Source organism: Solanum tuberosum, unplaced genomic scaffold (assembly GCF_000226075.1).
Source record: "Solanum tuberosum cultivar DM 1-3 516 R44 unplaced genomic scaffold, SolTub_3.0 scf00827, whole genome shotgun sequence".
NCBI lineage: Eukaryota > Viridiplantae > Streptophyta > Magnoliopsida > Solanales > Solanaceae > Solanum > Solanum tuberosum.
The window spans coordinates 39,832-60,534 of NW_006239744.1; the positions used below are offsets into that span (position 1 = coordinate 39,832).

At 32.4% G+C, this 20,703-nt stretch overlaps 3 protein-coding genes across 4 annotated transcripts; 1 reads left to right on the forward strand and 2 right to left on the reverse strand.

Annotated features, from left to right (window-relative positions):
* Positions 1-2,857: 2,857 nt before the first annotated feature.
* On the reverse strand, positions 2,858-8,391 carry LOC102594778 (ras-related protein RABD2a-like). The gene is given in 8 exon segments (NM_001288454.1): positions 2,858-3,154; positions 3,853-3,956; positions 4,028-4,183; positions 4,304-4,375; positions 4,489-4,536; positions 4,665-4,712; positions 5,370-5,442; positions 8,331-8,391. Coding segments are annotated over 8 exon segments (612 nt in total). The 5' UTR covers positions 8,345-8,391; the 3' UTR covers positions 2,858-3,057.
* Positions 8,392-9,403: 1,012 nt separating this feature from the next.
* LOC102595323 (uncharacterized) lies at positions 9,404-15,382 on the forward strand. Of its 2 annotated transcripts, XR_001472498.1 has the most exons (7): positions 9,404-9,740; positions 10,596-10,707; positions 11,002-11,094; positions 12,082-12,282; positions 13,084-13,327; positions 13,463-13,529; positions 15,146-15,382. XR_001472498.1 is itself a non-coding variant. In XM_015305520.1 (6 exons), exons 1-5 carry the CDS (start codon positions 9,421-9,423, stop codon positions 13,315-13,317), a joined length of 960 nt encoding a protein of 319 aa, XP_015161006.1. In that variant the 5' UTR covers positions 9,404-9,420; the 3' UTR covers positions 13,318-13,327; positions 13,463-13,707. The 2 variants fall into 2 exon arrangements, 1 of the variants encoding a protein (XP_015161006.1); XM_015305520.1 differs by lacking the exon at positions 15,146-15,382 and having other exon boundaries at positions 13,463-13,707.
* Positions 13,809-15,620, reverse strand: LOC102597310 (uncharacterized). Its single transcript, XM_006367530.2, has 3 exons — positions 15,225-15,620; positions 14,786-15,079; positions 13,809-14,021 (listed from the first exon to the last, which is right to left on the reverse strand). Exons 1-3 carry the CDS (start codon positions 15,540-15,542, stop codon positions 14,013-14,015), a joined length of 621 nt encoding a protein of 206 aa, XP_006367592.2. The 5' UTR covers positions 15,543-15,620; the 3' UTR covers positions 13,809-14,012.
* Positions 15,621-20,703: the final 5,083 nt, after the last annotated feature.

Consider the following 20,703-nt stretch of genomic DNA (forward strand, 5'->3'; position numbering starts at 1 on the left):
CCTAGCGATTAATGAATTGTTAGTTGATCAGCATCATAAGGTCTTAAGTTTAAATTTCAGTAGAGCTATCTTCTCATCTTTTTTAGCGTTGATGGGTACTGGATAGAGTTATGTCGATAACAAATATGCATATATATATTCTATACAATTAATCGAGGTGCGTATAAGTTGACCCGAACACTGTGAAAGAAGTGAGGCTCTATTTTGAGAAAAAAAAAAAACTTCTATATTCACTAGATACAAAGAATCGGACCACATGTATATTTTTTGAAAATCCACACCAAAAATGTGTGTTATGTGAAAATTGTACAAAGCCACGTACATTATTTTTTTCTGATCCTACAGAATTATTGCCCATACTTTATAGGTTGGCAATATTTTTAATGTATATATAACAATCAAATAATAAAGTCAAATAGTTCTGAATCTTTTCTTGAATTATGTGCATGTTAATATATTTATTGTCCTAGTTGAGTTTCATATCATATAGTATATGGATTAAGGATTAATTTCATTTCATATAAAAGAAAATAATAATTTTTCACCAAATTAATAAGGTTCATATATCGATCGAGTCAAATGGAAAAAATAGTCACACTAATAATTTTCCAGATCATATGTAAGGAACAAGCTAATTAGGAGTGGATTGTGAATCATGCGCGATTTCAATTCTCGTATGTTGTCTGTTCATTTATTAATAAATAGATCAATTTCATCAATTTGATATATAAGAAAAATATGTTGGATATATTTGTAGGAATCCTTACTTTTGCCTATACTTCATAGGTTAGCAATGCTGTAATTTCTGAATTAGTTTAAACTTCAAATCAAACATGAGATAAAATTAATTTAAAATTTATTTTTTTGATTATCATTCTTATATCATATGACAAACGACTTCTTAATTTATATGTGGTTGAGTGTTATTCTAAGAATGACACCATGCATGTTTCAATTTCATTGACCTAATATGATTTTTTCGAAATCATATCTACAGTATTACGAAAACACGTAAAGGCGATGGTAATGAAAATATACAACACTTCCAGTAAATGAGACATATTTATCCTTTTTGTTAATAGAATTAAATTTATCAAATTAACAAACAAATTAAAATATATTTTTTAATTCCAAAAATACTACCTGACTTTAAGAAAACCACCTTACACATTTTTTTAACCCCTCTAGACTAGACCCAAATTTTAAGAAAAACTCAATCTCTCTTCTATTCTGTCATCACCTTGATGACCGAGTAAAAGAGAAATTGAATTTTTCTTAGTTGAATATGGTCTGGATGGGTAAAAAAATGAGTGAGATAATTTTTTTAAAGTCATGTGACATTTTTTAAATTAAAAAAAAGTTGATTTTAGGATATCTTTTTTTTCAATTTAGTTAATATAAATTTGTTAACAAAAGGATATATGTACACCATTTGTTAGATGGAAGAGTATAGATAACCATTTTTAACAGAGAATATATCCATTTTAAATCACAAAATTTAAAAATATATTTATAAAATAAATAAAAAATCCAATAAAATCGAACCGGCCAACGTACACTTCTAACTCTAAAATAAAATAAAGAAAACATCTATAAGTTTCCAAAATAAATTCGTTTCTTAAAAGCCACTAACTAGTCGTTCTTTTAATGAACTTATATATTTTTTTTGGTTGGATTCAATGTTCTAAAAAAGAAATGAAAAAAATCACGTTTAAGTTTTTTTTTTTAAAAAAAATTGTCAGCTGCAGATGTGAATGTAGAGTGTTACAGTTGGATCAGATTCATCTGAACTCAATATTTTCGACGTTTATTGCATATTTATAGATAAAGTTTCAAAAAAGGTGAATCTATATATCTTTATCTACTTTAACATGACAACACTTCTTTCTTTTTTCCTCTCATATATTTCAACATGCATCCTCGTTCTTATTCGTTCCGTTTAATTAATGCGTTAAAATTTGAATAAGCACGGAGTTTTAAAAAAAATTAAAAAAGTACTTTTATTGTTTTATATTAGTTGTCATGTTTCACTTATCGAAAGTCAAATTATATACACTTTTGATTAGTATTTTAAAGATAAACTTTTTCGTCAAATTAACATGAAAAAAATTGCAACTTGTAATACTTATCATATAATTTTTTAATATCGAATTTTTAAATCAAACAATAATATCAACATAACAACGCAACCATTAATATTTACTAATGCATGCATTACTATTACACTTTATTAAGCATTATTTCTATAGACCCTACCAAACGACCTTTAAAGCATTTTCCTTGAGATTTTCTAAGATGTTTAAGGTATATATAAGAAGAAAAAGAACATTTTATTATTATTGTTTTTTTCTTATAAAATTAAGTAAATTCTTATAAACTTTCAAATATTTTATGGTCATATGTTCTTAACAATTTACTCAAGTTTGATGATGAGTTAATTTTTTTGGAGGATCACTCAACTCATGAAAATATTCTGTTAAAGGGCGCAACTACGAATTAGTCAGGACTCAACTCATAAGAATATACTGTTAAAGGGTGCAAATACGAATTAGTCGGATCCCAATACGGTCATCAAACACCACGGATGAAGAAACCTTGGGCGAAAGGTAGTCAAGTGCACAAAGGTTAAATGCTACTATTATGAGCGTATATTTAATTTTGCATATCGAAGAAAATTTGCACACCCTACATTCACCTTATTCACCTTTCGTCAAATTCTTGGCTCCGCCATCGGAAACCGGGTGGGGGAAAATAAAATACCAACAGCAGTCTTCTTAACACTAATAGCTTTCTGCTGAACTGTGAAAGAACTTCATTAGACACAAATGAAACACTCCTTCCTACCAACAAGCTGGTCCAATGTCAAAGGAACATCGATAAATAATGCTAATATTGACATGTTCAGAATTACAAACTATTCGATAAAACACAAATTCAGACTAAAAAATATATTTGGGACAGAAGCAAACTTCCCTAATGTTCAATCAGACCACAAAATAGACATGACAACGACGAGAGAGCAAATGAAATATTACAGTAGCAAACAATTTTTTGTACTCAGGATGAGCAACAGCCACCACTCTGTGTCACTGGCTGTCCACGGATATTCACTGTCGGAGGCTTGGCAGAGTTTGAGGCTGGTTGGCTTGCCATCCTGCATTTAGGAGAGAATTAGAGAAAGAAACAATAGAAGTGAGCAAAAGAGGCATCGGCGAGATTAGTTTATCTCTTTTATATGCGAAAAGATCATTTGGAGGACAACTAGACAACATCAAAATGAAGCTGAACTCTACTTATAATCAACTGGACCTGGTTGGCCCAAGACTAACCACTTCAACCAGATAGAAAAGGTCCACAATCGTCTGGCCAACGGGAGGAAGGAGCAGTGGAAAGTGTTTGGCAAGCGAACAGACCAGTGAACTAAAAGGGCATAGCCGAGAGCTAGCTCAGTTGGAACGAAATTCTAGTTCTTGCTGAAAGCATCTTTTCTTATGAGGTTGTGTACAACAGCCGTAACCACACAAGTTTTCATCAGACCTTGCACCCGATTATTCATGCTTGAAGTTTGGACTGTCAATTGCACCCAAAGGAAAGAAGACGAAGATATACCAGATCTCCAACAGTTGAGTGTGGCATTTGAAAAGGCTAGTTTTCTGAACTAGAAATATCTCAGGCATGGGACCAACTTCCACAATAATCATTCTAATAAAAGATGATATAAAGCATATAGGTATTAGATAACGAAAAAGTAAAACACCTAAATTGCACCACAGATCAGGCTTGAGCAAAGTAGGAAGGCAACACGACATTACTAAAATTTTACCGCCACCTGAAAATGAGATACGTGCTTACCTATTTTTGATAGCACCAGTCATAGCCATGAAAGCCTGTTCAACATTTGTAGCATCTTTAGCACTGGTCTCCAAGAATGGAATACCAATTTCATCAGCAAATGCCTAAGAACGAAATGATCTATCAGTATAGTTCGATTTAGTCGCAAAGAATTAAATGTAGAAAATGGATTTACCTTAGCCGTTTCATATGAGACAACTCTGTTTGCAGTAAGATCAGCCTTATTCCCAACAAGAATTTTGTTAACGTTGTCACTAGCATAACGATCAATTTCACTCAGCCACTGTTTTACATTATTGAAGCTCTCTTGATCTGTCACATCATACACAACCTACGCAAGAGGCCATCAGAAAATATCAAAAGATACAGAACACCATTGATGATAGACTTTACAGGAAAGATCTAACTATTGTGTTCAATTATACCATTTTCAAAAAAAAAAAGCACTTACTATTATGCCATGGGCTCCACGATAGTAGCTGCTAGTGATGGTCCTGAAGCGTTCTTGTCCAGCTGTATCCCACTATATGAAGTAAAAAAAGAAAAATCAAGGACCTATATTCCAATTAAGAGTTTGGCTTGAATAAAATTAGCAATACAAAAAGACTTTAAACACAACTGGAAGTGAAGTCTTACAATCTGAAGTTTTATAGTCTTCCCATCTTGCTCTACGGTACGGATTTTCTACATGAAAAGATTTGGTAAGATGAGTATATATATTTATTTAAGAATAGGATGGCAGAATAAGATCACAGAAGATTCCAACTATATATAAAAGAAGCAGCTCAGCAACTACAGTGGTATTTACTTACAAAATCAACTCCAATGGTGCTTATGTAACTTTCCAGATATGTGTCGTCCTGATGAAAATACATGACAAACATTCAGCGCCATTTACAGAAGATAACTTTAACCACATTAAACTATATTCTGATAACTTTCCACTGCAAAGGTGAGAATATCCAAGAACTCTTAAAAAATCTCAAACAATAAAGCTCCATAAGCAGCAAGATGCATCATCAATTAATCAGAGGTTTTATACTGTGAGCATGAAACTAGGAAAGTATCAAATTAGTGCCTTAGGAAGGAGGGACATAAATGATGCCAGAAGCAGTTCACTTATCTACGTGGTTATTGTACTTCATTTAAATAAGTTTGACTTCATTGTAGTTTTTCCATTTACTTTGTCCATATAATTATTGTTCGTTATCATAATTATTTTTTCTTGCATTGCAACAATATTTTGTTTCCTTTATGCCTTTCTTCGCGAATAACTTCGTTTTTAGTGAATTTTATACTAGAAACCCAACAAATTTTGACACTTTTTATATGTTTTTTGGCCTTTGATAACTCATAGACAGCTTATTAAAGCTAACAGAGAAGTTAACAAAAAAGAACAGGAAACTGGAATGGCGGTGTGTATGGCCAATATGCTCCCCTAAGACTTCCGTCCTCCTTTTGATATGTTAAAAGAAGAAATACAATAGTACAACTAGTTTTATGATCAGAAAACTTACGGCAAACCTCAGAAGAAGACATGATTTCCCAACACCAGAATCACCAATGAGCAAAAGCTTAAACAGGTAGTCACTGCAAGCATAAAACAACAGATAAGTTGCCACATCATAAAGTTTATTAACTTGCAAGATGTTTAAAATATGCCACTCTATGATATATTTTGCTGTGTACTGTTATTAACTTTTCATTTTAATCCTAACACCCATTATATAAAGCAATTTACACTGTTATAGCATGGTTACATATGACTACTAAGATAACTAGGATTCAGGAAAGAGAACATTTAAGGATTTTATCCCATTTGATAGGATAAAGTTATCTAAAATAACTATGCCTCCATGGAAAGTTGGTTTTAGGAATCCTAAATATCCATTCCTATCATATACTATCCTGTTTACTCACGCATAGATTACAGATATAAATAATACCCAGAAAGAATCACCCACTAACTCTGACATATGTAAAAAAATAGGGGATAGGGCTAATCAGGATCTAGTACACTTCTACACTTCCCTGGAATGCACTAGATAAAGTTTAAGGCTATGTTAGGTGACACATCATCCAAGTTTTCTAGACCGAACCTTTGCTGAAGTAGGATCGAGAACTAAGATCAAGCTGGTTTCAACTTAAACCACTTTACCCCATTTCCCCAAAGAAAAAGCAAAACAACTGACTTGACAATATCATTTATCTGGCGAAATATCACTGAAACAATGTCAGACAATTTAGAGGTAAGAATCAACTTTAAGAGTGTTGCCTCAATTGTCAAAAGCTCGAGTTATGGAGAAGCATTTTATATCGTAGATTATTTAAGATAAGTAGGAGTAAGGCATATATAAGCACTGCAAATTGAGCCAATGAGCTAGGAGTGAGTTGAGGTGAGATTAGATGGAATTGAGGTACCTACATATAAACTGTTTAGATATATGGTCTTTATATTCCAGAAAAATGGAATGATAAATGAAGATGTTATGCATAGGACTAAAGTAGGAAGGTTGAAATGGATGAGTGCCACAGAACAATGTGATCTGAATATCTAGAAAATTGAAAAGCTAGTTCCATAGCACGACTGTAAGGTAACAGTGCTGTATGAGTGAATGTTGGGCCTTATATATCCCCAAGACGAAATCACAGAGATGCGAATGTTAAAACAGATGTGTCTCATACAAGATTGGATAAAATTAGATATGATCACATCCATCAGAAGGTGCAAGTAGCGCATATAGAGAACAAAATGAGAGAATGCCATTTGAGATGGTCTCTGACCACATGTTATGTAGACCTCCAGATGCACCGGTTCTTAATGCGAAACTATGATGATTGAAATGTTAAACGAAGAAGTGGTAACCTAAAATCATATGGAAAGAAATTATCTCAAAGGACTTGAAATATCTCAAAATCCAGACAGATCTAGAAAAAGAGAAAAAGTTGGAAGTCAGAAAACTGCACAGGTGATACCAACTAGAAGATTAGTGCTGTCAAAATACACTAGTATATTAGAAATATAACCTGCATTTCTCGGATCCTCCAAAATGTTGTTGGGCATGCATTGGATCCTCCAAATGTTATATATTTTGGAGGATCCAACTTGGGTGCGGCAACATTTTTTAAGGACCCAAGCAACACATAATATATTGACTAGAATATATTAGAAGAAGTGGTCACCTAAAATCATATGGAAAGAAATTATCTCAAAGGACTTGAAATATCTCAAAATCCAGAGAGATCTAGAAAAAGAGAAAAAGTTGGAAGTCAGAAACCTGCACAGGTGATACCAACTAGAAGATTAGTGCTGTCAAAAGACTATAGTACATTAGAAATATAACCTGCATTGCTCGGATCCCCAAAATGTTGTTGGGCATGCATTGGATCCTCCAAAAGTTATATATTTTGGAGGATCCAACATGGGTGCGGCAACATTTTTTAAGGACCCAAGCAACACAGAATATATTGACTAGAATATATTAGAGAACTCGTAATGTTAGATTATTTCCTAAGTACATAGTATTGAAATACTATGGACCCAAATAAAGACATCATGATATTGAAACTTCATACAGCCGACCTCAACTAGGCTAGGTATGAGATTGAGGCACAGCAATTTTTGGTCATATACTTGTGAAAGCTACATGGACTATATATCTCAAAGAACTAATTTTTTAATATTCTAATGTTCAACCAGCATCCTTTGTTGTGGTCATATACTTGTGAAAGCTACATGTACTATATATCTCAAAGAACTAATTTTTTTATATGCTAATGTTCAACCTGCATCCTTTGCTGTTGTTCTTGTTGTTGTAAATTATGATAGTGCAAAAACACTGATGTTTTGGATTGAGTTCATCAGGATTAGGTTCCGAGGTAAATCAAATACAACTTCAAGTCTTGAACCATACGTCATAACCACATCAAAGATATAGTTGAACAGAAAGCCATTTGGAATTGTATCAGATCCTTCTAAAACATGCACATAAAGCAAAAATTCCTAATTTCTCCATCGTGCACTTAACAATCATTGTTTTAACATCCCCGTAAGTATTTCTGTATAAATTCGCTAAACAAATACACAAAGCTGATGGTAATAAGCTCAAGGATGAAATGTGTTACATTTTCACCCTCCTCCCCGCTCTCAAAGACATTTAATTGGATCCAACAAACGTAAATCTCACAATTTCCTTAACCGATGTAAAATTGAACAGAAAATCAAGCGATAATCATTAATCCCAAAAGGTTAGCAGCTGAATTCCAATTATAATGACTTAGGGTTCACAGATATATTCGCTAATCTCAGATACATAAGGACGCTATCTCAATTCAGGCAAAAAAATCCGTAGTTCTCGAAACTGAATGCTTAATGACAAAAAATCAAAACGAAATCTGGACAAATTAATCTGCGAGATTATCATAAAGCAGATTTAATTAAATGCTTCAAAAAAAATGATGCGATAAATAGAACTTACTATTCAGGATTCATTGCGATCGACGGGAGATGAAAGTCGCCGGTGACGGAGGGATTTACCGGCGAGAATTGACCGGAATCTGAATCTTCGTGGGAGAATCAAAGAGACGTAAAAAAGCGTTGAAATTTGAGAATGAAGAGAAATTGCTTTTCCTTTGGTTGTTTTAATATCTTTTCATTTATTTCACTTAATTTATTCTTAAATATATATACTCATTTTTTTCCTTTAATTTTTTTTTTACTTCTCCTTGTTAAAATAAGTGTTATAATTAATATTCAATTAACATTAAATTAAAGAATTATTTGGCTAATTTATCCCCTCAAATTATTATGTATTAAGCAAAATATGTCATTTCACATGCCTTAAATATATGTGTCACACCAAATATATTTTAGTAAAACTATTTTTTTTTATTGAATGCAAAAAAAACTTATTTTTAAAATTTAAATCAAACCCAAATATTAATTAAATTAAATGACAAAGAACAAACACAACTTAAATACGGGTGTTTTAGTAAGATTAGTTTATTATATCGAATGTAAACTTCTTCTTATAAAAAATTAAAATCATATCCAAATATTCAATCAAATGAGATGAGAGTGGGATGCAGATCAATTTTTATTTCTCTTCAAGAAGCTTTTGGCCTAATAAATTTTATATTACTCGATATGTTCAATTAAGACTTTGTATATGTGTAATAAAAGGGCATATGAGATTTACTGTATAATTAATTATAGAAGATTGAGATATCAATAAATGAACATTCGAAATCACTTTCAACATTAAAATATGTTCATACAAACAATAATAATGGACCTATGGTCTATGGATTATAGTTAATCAAAGGAAAGGATTACTAAGAATGCCTAATTTCATCCTAATTGAGAGGAAGATAAAAGGTAATATACTCGTGTAAAGTACGTACTCTAAACTAGTTAGTCAAAACGTAATTAAAGAGGTTTAATTTTAGCCTAATGTTAAATTTCATCTAAGCTAAAAATAATGATTAGTGATCGTTAATCGTACACGTATCCCAATGGAGTAGTAAATAAATACTCAAATAAAATTTTCAAAGCAAAGGAGTTAACAAATGGAATTAGTGTATCTTCTCTGCTCTATACTCTCCACTTCCTTCACTTCCTTCTTCCTGTCTCTTCTCCTCCTTTTTCGCCTTCTGCTCCGCCGATTAGGTTTCCGATTTGACGCCGCCGGAGATGTAGCCGGAGAAGGAGAAGACACTGTTTCTCTTTATGAAGGAACTGTATGGCACGAACGACGTCGTCCGGTTCACCATTCATTTCGATATCCGGTTCGTTACGCACTTATTGACCTTGATCGTTCGTCTAATCCGCCATCTGATCACTTCTCAGCTCATGAAGCTCGTCGCATTTCTGGCACTACTGGTCCAGTGTAAGTGTTGATCATCTAATTACCTTTTGATAGATTGATAGAAAGAAATAATTCACATATATGTTTTTAGTTTTAAAGTTTATTTTGATTATTACTTAAATTTTGTTGCAGCGTAACACGAAAAGTTTATTCCTCTATAGTATAATACGATACATTATGAAACATTATGATTTGTGGAACGATTGAGTGTGATGTTGTTACATTGTTTTTCTTCTCATTTTGTCTAATTATTACTTAATGATCTATTTTATTATTAAGCCACCTATTTATAGTAGCTCTATCCAGTATCTTACTCTATTTTTATTGGTTAATCCTGATGTGTGACATTATGTAATGACGGGAAACGATACAATCTTTCCAAATGATGCATTATGAAACAATATGTAGTAACCATCCAAGTAGAGTGGGGGTATTTTTTCTTTTTAGTTTTTCTCTTGAATTGAACTTGTTTTGTGAGATACTATCAAATGGGATTCGTTTATTCGGCTGAATTGCAACTGCAAATTTCTAATACTAAAAGTACTTTTGAAATACTGTAGAATTATTCTCAGTTAGTCGTAGATGCCTGCCTCTCCGATTTCTCATCATTTTCTCATTGAAGGGGAAAATATTGTTGTGGTGTATGTTTTCCATGGTTGAGTTCTTCTTGGTCAATGATTTAGTTTTAAAATTAAACTATGAATTCCATCTTTTGGTGTCTTTATGAAATACATCATGACATCTTGAGGCATTGGCATGGACAAAGTATCACTTGTGCACACGAAATTGGACACCTGATAGTTCAAAAGCTGTAAATGATTTAGTGTTTTTAGTGCTATGGACTCTTGGACTGATTATTCATCTTTTTAAAAGCAGTTTCTTGTTGACAATACCGCCCAGTGTGGGATATGTGCAAAATCCGTTGAGTTTGTATTATTGCTATGATACTGAAGGCTCCTTGCAGAATTTGAAGAAATGCATTGCTGAGGTGAATCATTCTAATTGATAAGTAATCAAAGCCTAAATTGAAAAATACTGTCAAAGTCTCAGACAAGGGCCTGTGTACTATCGATAATCTACTATCAGCAACCAAGATTTGTTACCTAAAAGGCTCCTCACACTTTTTACCCCGAGCAAATTAAAAAGGAAGTTCTACTGTACCCAACTGCTTTGCCTTTCTGCTAATTTCCACCCGCTGCATGTCCAGTTTCATTTTCCTTAGATCAAACAGTCAAATTATATATCATGATTTTGGCTATTTGCTGACTGAATTCTTTCTCAGGTGACTAACACCCCATGGGGTGAAAGGGTATCATTTCTGTTCAACCCAAACTCAGATGTAGTTGCAAAATCTCTTCATGTTAGTCCTTTCATGGTAAGCCATCTTTAGGGATCACCTTGCCTTTTACTCCCCCTGTTTCAATTTGTTAGTTTGGTTTTGACTTGACATGGAGTTTAAGAAAATAAAGAAGATTTTTGAATTTTGTGGTCTTAAACTAAAGATATGCCAAATGTACCAAAATTCTCTTTAATCTTGTAGTTTTAAACATGCCATGTAAAAGTTGGAATTAAAGAGTTTCCCCCAAAAAGGAAAGAGACATTTTTTTTTAAACGGACTAATAAAGAAAGTAGGACAAACAAACTGAAACCGAGGGAGTATTTACTTACATCTATCTCTAGCTTAATCTGATTTTAGTGACCTTCAAAAATTGATGGATAACATCAATGTCATGCTCTTGATTTGTTATCTCGTACTGTTCATGAAGCTTGTTCTTTCTATTCCATTTCTTTGTGCTGATATCTTATGTTGCTTTCTCCTTGGTGATTATATTGTTATTATACAAACCTCATAACTGTTATGTAAAGGTTGTGATGGTTTAGAAATGCATAGAATTTTCTATGTTACCTGTTATTGTGTCCAAGATACTTGAGGCATTTAAACAATTTTGGTGGCACGTCCTTGCTTTTGCTGAACCTGAAACAGAACTCTATTCTTGTCACTGTTTCTATAGTTTTCTGCCATTACTAGGGCTGGTATATGCAGTGTGGTTAGGTACTTGAGCATATACATTCACTCTCTGACAAGTACGAATATACTAATGTGATGAGGCCGAACAAGCTATTGATCCTTTTAAACCCTTGCTACATGACTTGGCTACCATCCTGAAAGGTTCCTACTATCTAATCCTGGTATTTCAGGACTTTGTTTGGTGCTCAGTTGTTCAGTCTCACATACTTTTTCTTGTTTGATAGATTGGATTTTCCTATGTTAAGACTCTTCATTAAAATTCCAATTTCATCTTATTTTTGGATTTAACTTAGTCGTTGATATTCATTAGTTGCTTTGTGGAGTTGAATGCAGGATATGCTAGGAAACTGGACCATGAAAACAAATACACCTGGGGATAATCTATTTGTAACAATTTCAGTAAATCATCCGAAACATGGTGAATATTTCTCAGCTTCATTGATGGCCAAAAGAGTATCATCCTCCACACATACTGATCTAGATTTATTCTTCTGGCTAATGCCTCACAAGATTGCTTTAGGGATATATTGGCAGGTAACCCCTTTAGACTGGAAATAAATTCATTGTTGATAACTGAATATCTTGCGACAGTTTCAAGAAGCACCTGTTAATGCATCTTAGTTCAATGGGCAATGACTTTCTTGGTTGAATCTCTGTTGTATGCTCGCTCTTTTTACTCCTAAATGACAAGTTTCTGCCTCGTATTAGGTTTTCCTGCTCCTCCAAATTAATTAGAAGATCCTCCAAAACTTGAATTTCTTTGCTTTTAGTTTTCTCTCATGAATCATGTTTATTAATGTATTGGTAATAAATGTACCGGGATGAAGACTCTTTGACCCAACATGTGGCAAGCACAGAAGGAACACATAGTCAACCCCGAGTCAGCTGGTGCCAACTTGGTCAAAGACCTAAGATCTCTTTACCTGTCCGAGAGGTCCAAGAGCCCAGACAATTCACCTTCCCGACACCAGCCAAACTCTGAATATCAAGGATTTCATTTTATCACATCCAACAACCACCGTCTTATCCCTGAGAGGTTCGGGAGGATATCTAGGAGTCGGTTAGAGTTAGGTTATATATAAATATCACCTTTTTAACACGTTGATACACATTGACACTTTGTTTTGTAGATACTGTAGCTCCATCATTGTTCATACATTTCTCGTTACTACTGTTGGCTATCAATTAGCTCGCTGCAATCACTAAGAATCACTTGCTCTTGTTGTTATTTCAATATGATTATTTACTTCATTACTGCCTTTTAAGTTATTTTCATTACAATTTGTATAGGAATGGCATTCATTCCCTTTCTCCTTTTCACTATATATATCTCAGGCTCTTAAGCTTTGGTGGAAGGGTGTTCCTTTCTTGCAACATCCAAGGTACTACAATCCTAGATACAGAGAAGAGGCCATACTATCTGATGAGAAGCTTCAATGTTGTCCGGCGTTTGTATTTGAGACACAGAACAATCGACAGGCTGGAGAGCACTGTTCCAATCCTGCAGATCACTCAACTTCAAGACATCATGGCTTCACTTGGAGGGATGTAAAATGGCCCTGGTGCTAAAAAGAATGCAGTAAGTTTCTCAGATATAACGTTAAGATCTTTCTCTTTCTTCGGGGTCAGTTTTTTAATTTTCCAGTAGTGTCTTGAAGTTTTGATTTGCATTGTGAAGTTAATATGTTTTTCTATGTTCAATTATTTTCTGCAGAAGAGTAGCTCAGCCTTTCGTAAATAAATGGCCCTCTTGACAAGAAAATTAAGAACAGAGAGTCTGGGTAAGTGTTTATGTCAAACAATTTAGATTTTCAATTTTCATGATAACCTTACAAAGCCAAGCTAGTACATTAATAGCATGAGGAAATTGTTGTACTGCTATTTCTGGAAACACGATAAGTAAATTCTGATTCAACTTAAAGAATAGAGCAGATCAACTAAATTTGAGCTGAGAGGTCTGTATTAACTATTAAGGCTGCACTTGGTCTGATGTAATACTTTCAGTTGAAATGTTACCATAACTTTTTTTGACGGTCAAAAACTTAAAATTAGGAACAAGGTGGGAGTGGCCTCCGTGGTGGAGAATATATGACATACATATTTAGTCCAAAAGTTTGCTACAAGAATATATGTAATGCAAAAGGAAGCTAAGTTATTGCTCAAAGTCTTGGATAAAATAGGAGTGGTTCAACTCATACAGAACTAGGAAATAAACATTCATTATAATAAATATTTTCTTCCATCTCCATCCTGGCTAGCTCGATTCATATCACCTGAAAGTATCAAATTTAACCACAGATCAATTAGGCACTTAAAATTGGGCTTCAATGCTATGAGCTTCTGAAACTAAATGAGATCTTCGTAAAGTTGATCATTATGAGCCTTGCAACGAATTCAAACAGTAAATAGATAAACAAATAAAAGAAAAGGTCCAGCTCATCTTTTAGTATCACCTAGTAAGAGGCTGTTGATTGAAATAAAAAGTTTTAGAAGAAGTAGGTTCGAATAAATTTGCTAGAAACAGATGGTACTAGCTACAAGTGAGTCAAATGTGATCTTACAAGCTGCTTATTTGTGCTATACACATTGGTTGTCTTCTCTTAAAAATCGGAAAAAAGATGAGAAAAATTTCGGAAATGTTGGAACTCACTTAAAAGAAAGAAAAATTTGCCAATCAAATTGTGGAAAAATCTTCAAATAGTTATCTAGTAGAGTTTAGACTATCTATAGGGTGTGACCGTTCTCCAAATCCTGTTAACATGAGATGTTTTGTGCGCTGAATTGCTTATTTAGTTATCTAGTGGAGTATATTTTAATATATACTTCTTTTTTTAGGGAAAGGGAACTTAAAAACTACTTCTACTTGGTTCTTCAATATATAAAGTACAAGGTAGGATCTTGGTAGGTGAGGAAGCGCAAAAATAGGCATAGGGAAAAATGATGCGTCTGTCTGTTTGGTCAAACTTCTAAAATTCAAGTGTATTTTCTCGAAAATGCTTTTGAAAAGAAGTACTTTTGAGGAAAGAAGAGAACTTACTTGCACTTTGTTACAAGGATTGTTAACATCACAATAAGCTTCAAGAGTAATCAAAGCTTGATTGTCTAATTTCATGGCATAATTATAGCAAGGGCAGCTCTTGCCTAGTATGCTTCTGAATGTTGGGCAGCATGCATCTATGGAGCCTGTTTTCGTCATGCAAGTTTTAACCTTTGCTTTATCAGCGGCACTGCATTTCGTCTGTGCCTGAGGGCGCACCCGGTGGCTTGGGCTGGCAGAAATGGTCGCCACCGCTTCCACTGTGCCAGTCCTACTCCCATCAGCTACCACTTTCTGTTACATTTTTCACAAAATGCTTTGTTAGGTTCTAGCGATGACTTCTATTTTTGCTTTATATAGGATTCAAGTTCATCGAAAGGGGAAAACGCTTTCTATCAACAAGTTTTTCTATTTGTAAGACAAAGAAGGAAGAACTTACTTGAACACTTTTACATGGATTATTGACATCACAATAGCTCTGAAGAGTAATTAAAGCTTGATTATCCAAATCCTCAGCATAATTGTAACACTTACAATTAGCACCAATTGTCCTCTTAAATAAGGGGCAACATTTATCTATAGAGACTGTTTGTGTCATGCACTTCTTTAATTTCCCCTTATCACTATCGCTGCAACTAGTGGTCGCGCTAAAGCGCGACTGCGAATAGGTGACGATATTTTTCGCCACCGCTTGCTGATGGCTGCAGATGACAACTGCAGCCATCAAGAACATGAGAATCACATACCCTCTAGTCATTTTCGCGATATCTAATCGTATTCGTTTCTTTTCTCTAGCTACTATGAATCTTTTGTGTTGTACAAACCAATTAAGTTAGTAGTAATCTATTTATGCACATAAAATAGGATAGTCGTACTGTTTTAGAAAGTATTTAATAACAAGTGGATGAAAAAATAATATAAAGTTGACAACAAGTGGACATAATAATACGAAAACGTTGAACACATGCTCGTAGAAAGAGGAAATAAGGTGATTAATTTGAATAATGTTACGGTAGGTAAGGAGCTAGATAGATGCAAAGGTTATCCAGATCTCTTTCATTGAAAAATTATATTGAATATATGAAAAAGAAGAATTTTTCATATTTTTAGTGAAAATTTTGATTTCGCAACTAATATTAGGTTTAAATTTAGGAATCACTTTTCCCTATTTTTTTTAGATCTAAGTATTAGGATTTGGTTGAAATAACATTATGGTTTCCACATTCTCCCAAGTGCAACATCAAATTTAATATTGCACACAATAGATTCTCCTAGCCGCCCCCCTTTTCTTTAATAAACTTATTTTTACTTTTTGTCTCTTGGTTGAAAATTGAAAGTATCTACATGTGTTCCCCATTATTAAGTACTAATAATATAAAATTTAAACAATATATCATTTGGAGTGGCATACGCATGCAACCATGTGATTGATGTGAATCATACCTAGAAATTGAATGTATGATCTAAAATCAAAATTTTGAATTTCTTCGTCCTAATTTTTAGACTTTTTTTTAGCTTTCAACCCGCTGTTTGATGTCCGTATTGTAGTTCGACTAATTTGGATTTGCGCTGAATAAGACCTCATTCAGAACTTGAGAACTCTAATTAAAGAAGTAGCCCTATCCACTATACCATAACAATCCGTATTTACCTTATTTGATAGCATAAATAGCGTAAAAAATGATATTTTGGTAAAAGCATTTCTCTTCCTTTCTTTTCTTCTTATTATTGCTTAGTATTTGACATTTGATGTTCAATATTTGTTTTGGGATCCAATTAATTCAAATTTACACAGAAAAATCCCACTTTTGGAAGGTAAAGTATTCTCTACCAAAGGTGACTTCATAACTCAAAACTTTGAACTCGAGACCTTTGATTAAGGATAAAGAAATACTTGCCAAAATAAGATGCAGATTGAAGAACCTGAAATGGAACTTAACGTCTTTCTAGATAGATTATGGACTAGTTCAACTTGTGGAACAGCAGTAAGATAACAGTTGCAGCTGTCAAATCGAACTATTTCTTGGCAACTTGGACAATTTATAACGATGTTTGTCCCACATATCACTAGGAAGATCGAGATAAAAGAAAATGTGAACTTGGCACGAATGATATTTTATGATGCAGTATTCAGCATCAATTCTGGAAACAAAGAACATAAAACTGAACAGAGATGAAATTTGGCAAGTTCACCAACAATCAATGTTCATATAGAAGAATAAGAAACTATGGGATACAGAGTAGTTTTGTATATACACACTAAGAAATCTAATAATTTTTTTACTATGAATCCAATCTTTCATTGTAGTATTAACTTGAGGTCGTCATAGGAACATGCCACTTTGGACACCATCATGCTTTTAAATCATGAAAATTTAAATCTGAAACAAATCATCAATTGACTACGTATCACATATCCTAGATCTCTTCATAGTTAACCTAGTGATGATCAATATGGATGATGGTGAGATAGTTGAGATTATCAGACTCATGTATGGTTTGTACTAGTAGGAATAAAAACAATCTTGTTGGGAGAGTCATTTCTGAAATAGACCATACAAAATTGTCGAAATTCAAATTTAATTGGACTCCAATATGAATACTGAATATCAAAAAGAGAAATTAAAAAAAAAAAGAAAAGGAACTCGTACATGAGAAAATAGCCAGAGTTGGAGTTATATCAATTCACTTTGTTATCACTATATGAATTTGTTCTGATATAAAGTGAACATATACAACAAATATAAAGCGAATAAACTAACAAATATAAATATTCACCTTTTTAGGACCACTAATGTATTAGTCAAGGAATAATGACTAACATTTGGCAAATTCTTTTTAGAGTAAAGATTCTAGGAATTTTATTTTGTATCAAACAGCAAATTAATTAAACCTAAAATATTATCATTGCCCTTCACGTTGGGAGAAAAAAATAGAGATTTTGGATTAATCTTTGTCCATTTGTTGATTCTTGAAAATAAGTGCACAAAGAATCTATATGTGGATTTTCCATTCTCCAAAATCGTACTTTTGGATTCACATTTTAAGATGATTTCAGTTGATATTTATAATTTCCCATTTTAGATATGCATAAATAAACAATTAAACTTATATAACGTTGAACAAGCTAAGTAAACACACATCTTACATGACACAATATATTCTATATAATATAATACAAAATCAGTTCATTTATGTATTATGCCTTCTTGAAATGAAAATCTTATGCAGGTCGAATCAATTAATCAGAACTTTAATACGTGTATCGAACACCAATAAAAAAACAAAAACTAAAAATGTCCACTAAATCAATCCTATAGTAAGACATTATAGTTAAAGGAAAAACTTGCATTCTCTACAAATTATTATAAAAGGAAGAATTAGTGGAACTTTTGGCTTGTAACTTGTTGCCCCTTTTGCGTCTATTGTTGTTTCTGAATCGACATTTAGCTCCACAAGTTGATTAATCTAGGATGTATACTGATCGGTTCGGTTCGGTTTTTAAAGGATGTATACTGATTGGTTCGGTTCGGTTTTTAAAATTTTAATTTGATTTATCGATTTGTAGATATGCGAAATTATCATAGAACCATTAAGATATTAACTTATCAGGTATCAATTTATCGGTTATTGATCGGTTATCGGTTTAACCATTAAGATTTGGCAAAAAAAATCAATGAAAATAACTTATAAATAAGATAATAAACCAAATGAACCATGCACATGAGTTGACAAATTTTGCATCTTTCTCAAAAGTATAAACACTGACACATTGTAAAGTAATCGAGAGTTTAAGATAGTTAGAAATAAAGTATGAAATTAAACTCTAAGTTAAGAACTTTATCTAGTGAATGTATAAATATAATTTATTGTAATTTTCGACGGGTTATCGATTAATTAATCCATTTTAAAAAAAAAACTTCAAGCCGAACTATTACCAAAACCCCTAAATAAATAAAATTTCATATCCAATTAACGTTTCTTAATAAAGAGGAAGAGTCAGAGTCAAGTTTCATGTCCAACAAATTGCTTTATATAAAATAATATTTTAATTTTGTACTAGATTGAATCCATTCTTGTTTATTATTAATTAAAAAGTTTAGTATTGTAGTACTATAAGATACTCATTATAATAAAGATTCGTGCAAAAACGTGTGGATTGATATATTCCAAAATTAACAAAAAAAAATTACCATATAAATTGAGACTTTAATTTAGTATAAATGAGGTTTGATTCTAAAGGACATTTTTAATGGATGCAAACTATTTTTTAAAATTATAGTAGTAAGTGTATGCATGTGCAAATTGAGTTATTATTTTAATGAAAAACGTAGATAACTTTTCTTTACATATTAGATTTAAATGTTTCAGTACAAAAGTCGAAAAGTAAAAACAATTAATAGAAAATTACATAATGAAAAATAAAGAAAAGAAAATAATAAAAGAGAGTAATAGGTATATTTTGTATAGGTATCCTAGAATTAGAAGAACCTTGTCTTAATAATCGGAATAAAACATCTTTTAGCGGTAATAAATATACACATTAACAAAGAGTGATAATGTTTTTTTTACCAATATTAATTAATAGTCATTAGATCCAATGTCGCTATAGACTTTAGACATATTTACAAAGAATGTTAATTGCTTCTAAAAATACATATTTAGCAATGATTAAGCTATTACCGTTAATAAATTACCATCAAAGATCATTTTTAATGTAGCGTATGTTCCGCTCCTAGATTGAACTAATAAACTATTCAATCTTTTTTTACTTGTGCAAGTCTATTAGATAAAAAAAAAAATCTTCCAATAATAGCCTTATTTGAATTATCCTTTTTCGATCCATATCAACACTTCGTAGAATCTCTATGAGTTTGAGAATCTAGTTTTTTAGTTATTGAGTTTTAATTTGAATTAATAACTAAAAACATATAGATAGAATATTTTTATTCTAGACAAATTTGCCAAAACCCAATATATAAACTAGCATTTCGATGTTAATTTTGGCACTCAAAAAATATGGAATCCCATAGTGTGGAGAGAATTGAGACTCAAAATCAGATTCCACAAATTATGGAGTCTAGGAAAGGAACCTCTTTCTTTAGAACATGTTTCAATGGTATTAATGCATTATCAGGTAAACATCTCATTATTTTTGTTATTGTTTTCAAGACACATCCAAAAGTAGAAATAAGTAATTATCACTTAGCTTATCGAAGATATGATCCAAGATAAGAGATGAAAGTCGTGAATTAAGGTAAAAGGTTAGTAAAGTAGACATGCTGTCTAGTTTTCCTTATAAGTGGTATTAGTATTTTCTCCTCCTACTTTCTTATACTGGTTAGTTTTACTTGTTATTTCTTTTGTTTCGATTATTGTATTACTTGTTTGTGCTACTGATATACTCTTTTCTTTCTTGTTTTGTTATGCTTTACTTGAGTCGAGGGTCTATCGGAAACTACCTCTCTATCTTCATGGGGTAGGGATAAGGCTGCGTATATACACCAAATACCCTCTCCAGACACCCCACTTATGGGATTTCACTGAATATGTTGTTGTATAGTACTTTACTTGAAGTTATATGCACCGACAGAGTAAACATTTTTTTACGTTATTAGTATAATGGTCAACATGTTATAACAAGTTACTTATTATTATTTCTATCAATTATTAGTAGATTGGTCAACATGTTATAACAAGTTACTTATTATTATTTCTATCATCGATCTTACTTATGCTTATGATCACATAGATAAATTTATCTGTAATCCCCTTATAAGTGACCTGACTATATAAATATTTACGAGCTCGATATATAAAACTTAGGCTAATTTTTTTTCATTTTCCTATCATATAGGTATTGGAATAATATCAGTACCCTATGCACTTTCACAAGGAGGATGGTTATGTTTGATGCT

Excerpts from the sequence above, each read along its gene's own strand:
- LOC102597310 (XM_006367530.2), bottom strand. The coding sequence starts at position 15,542 with ATGACTAGAGGGTATGTGATTCTCATGTTCTTGATGGCTGCAGTTGTC. Across the intron at positions 15,080-15,224 it reads ATCCATGTAAAAGTGTTCAA|AAAGTGGTAGCTGATGGGAG; the intron begins GTAAGTTCTTCC and ends AAAATGTAACAG.
- LOC102595323 (XM_015305520.1), top strand. The coding sequence starts at position 9,421 with ATGGAATTAGTGTATCTTCTCTGCTCTATACTCTCCACTTCCTTCACT. Across the intron at positions 9,741-10,595 it reads TCTGGCACTACTGGTCCAGT|TTTCTTGTTGACAATACCGC; the intron begins GTAAGTGTTGAT and ends TTTTAAAAGCAG. Across the intron at positions 10,708-11,001 it reads TGAAGAAATGCATTGCTGAG|GTGACTAACACCCCATGGGG; the intron begins GTGAATCATTCT and ends ATTCTTTCTCAG.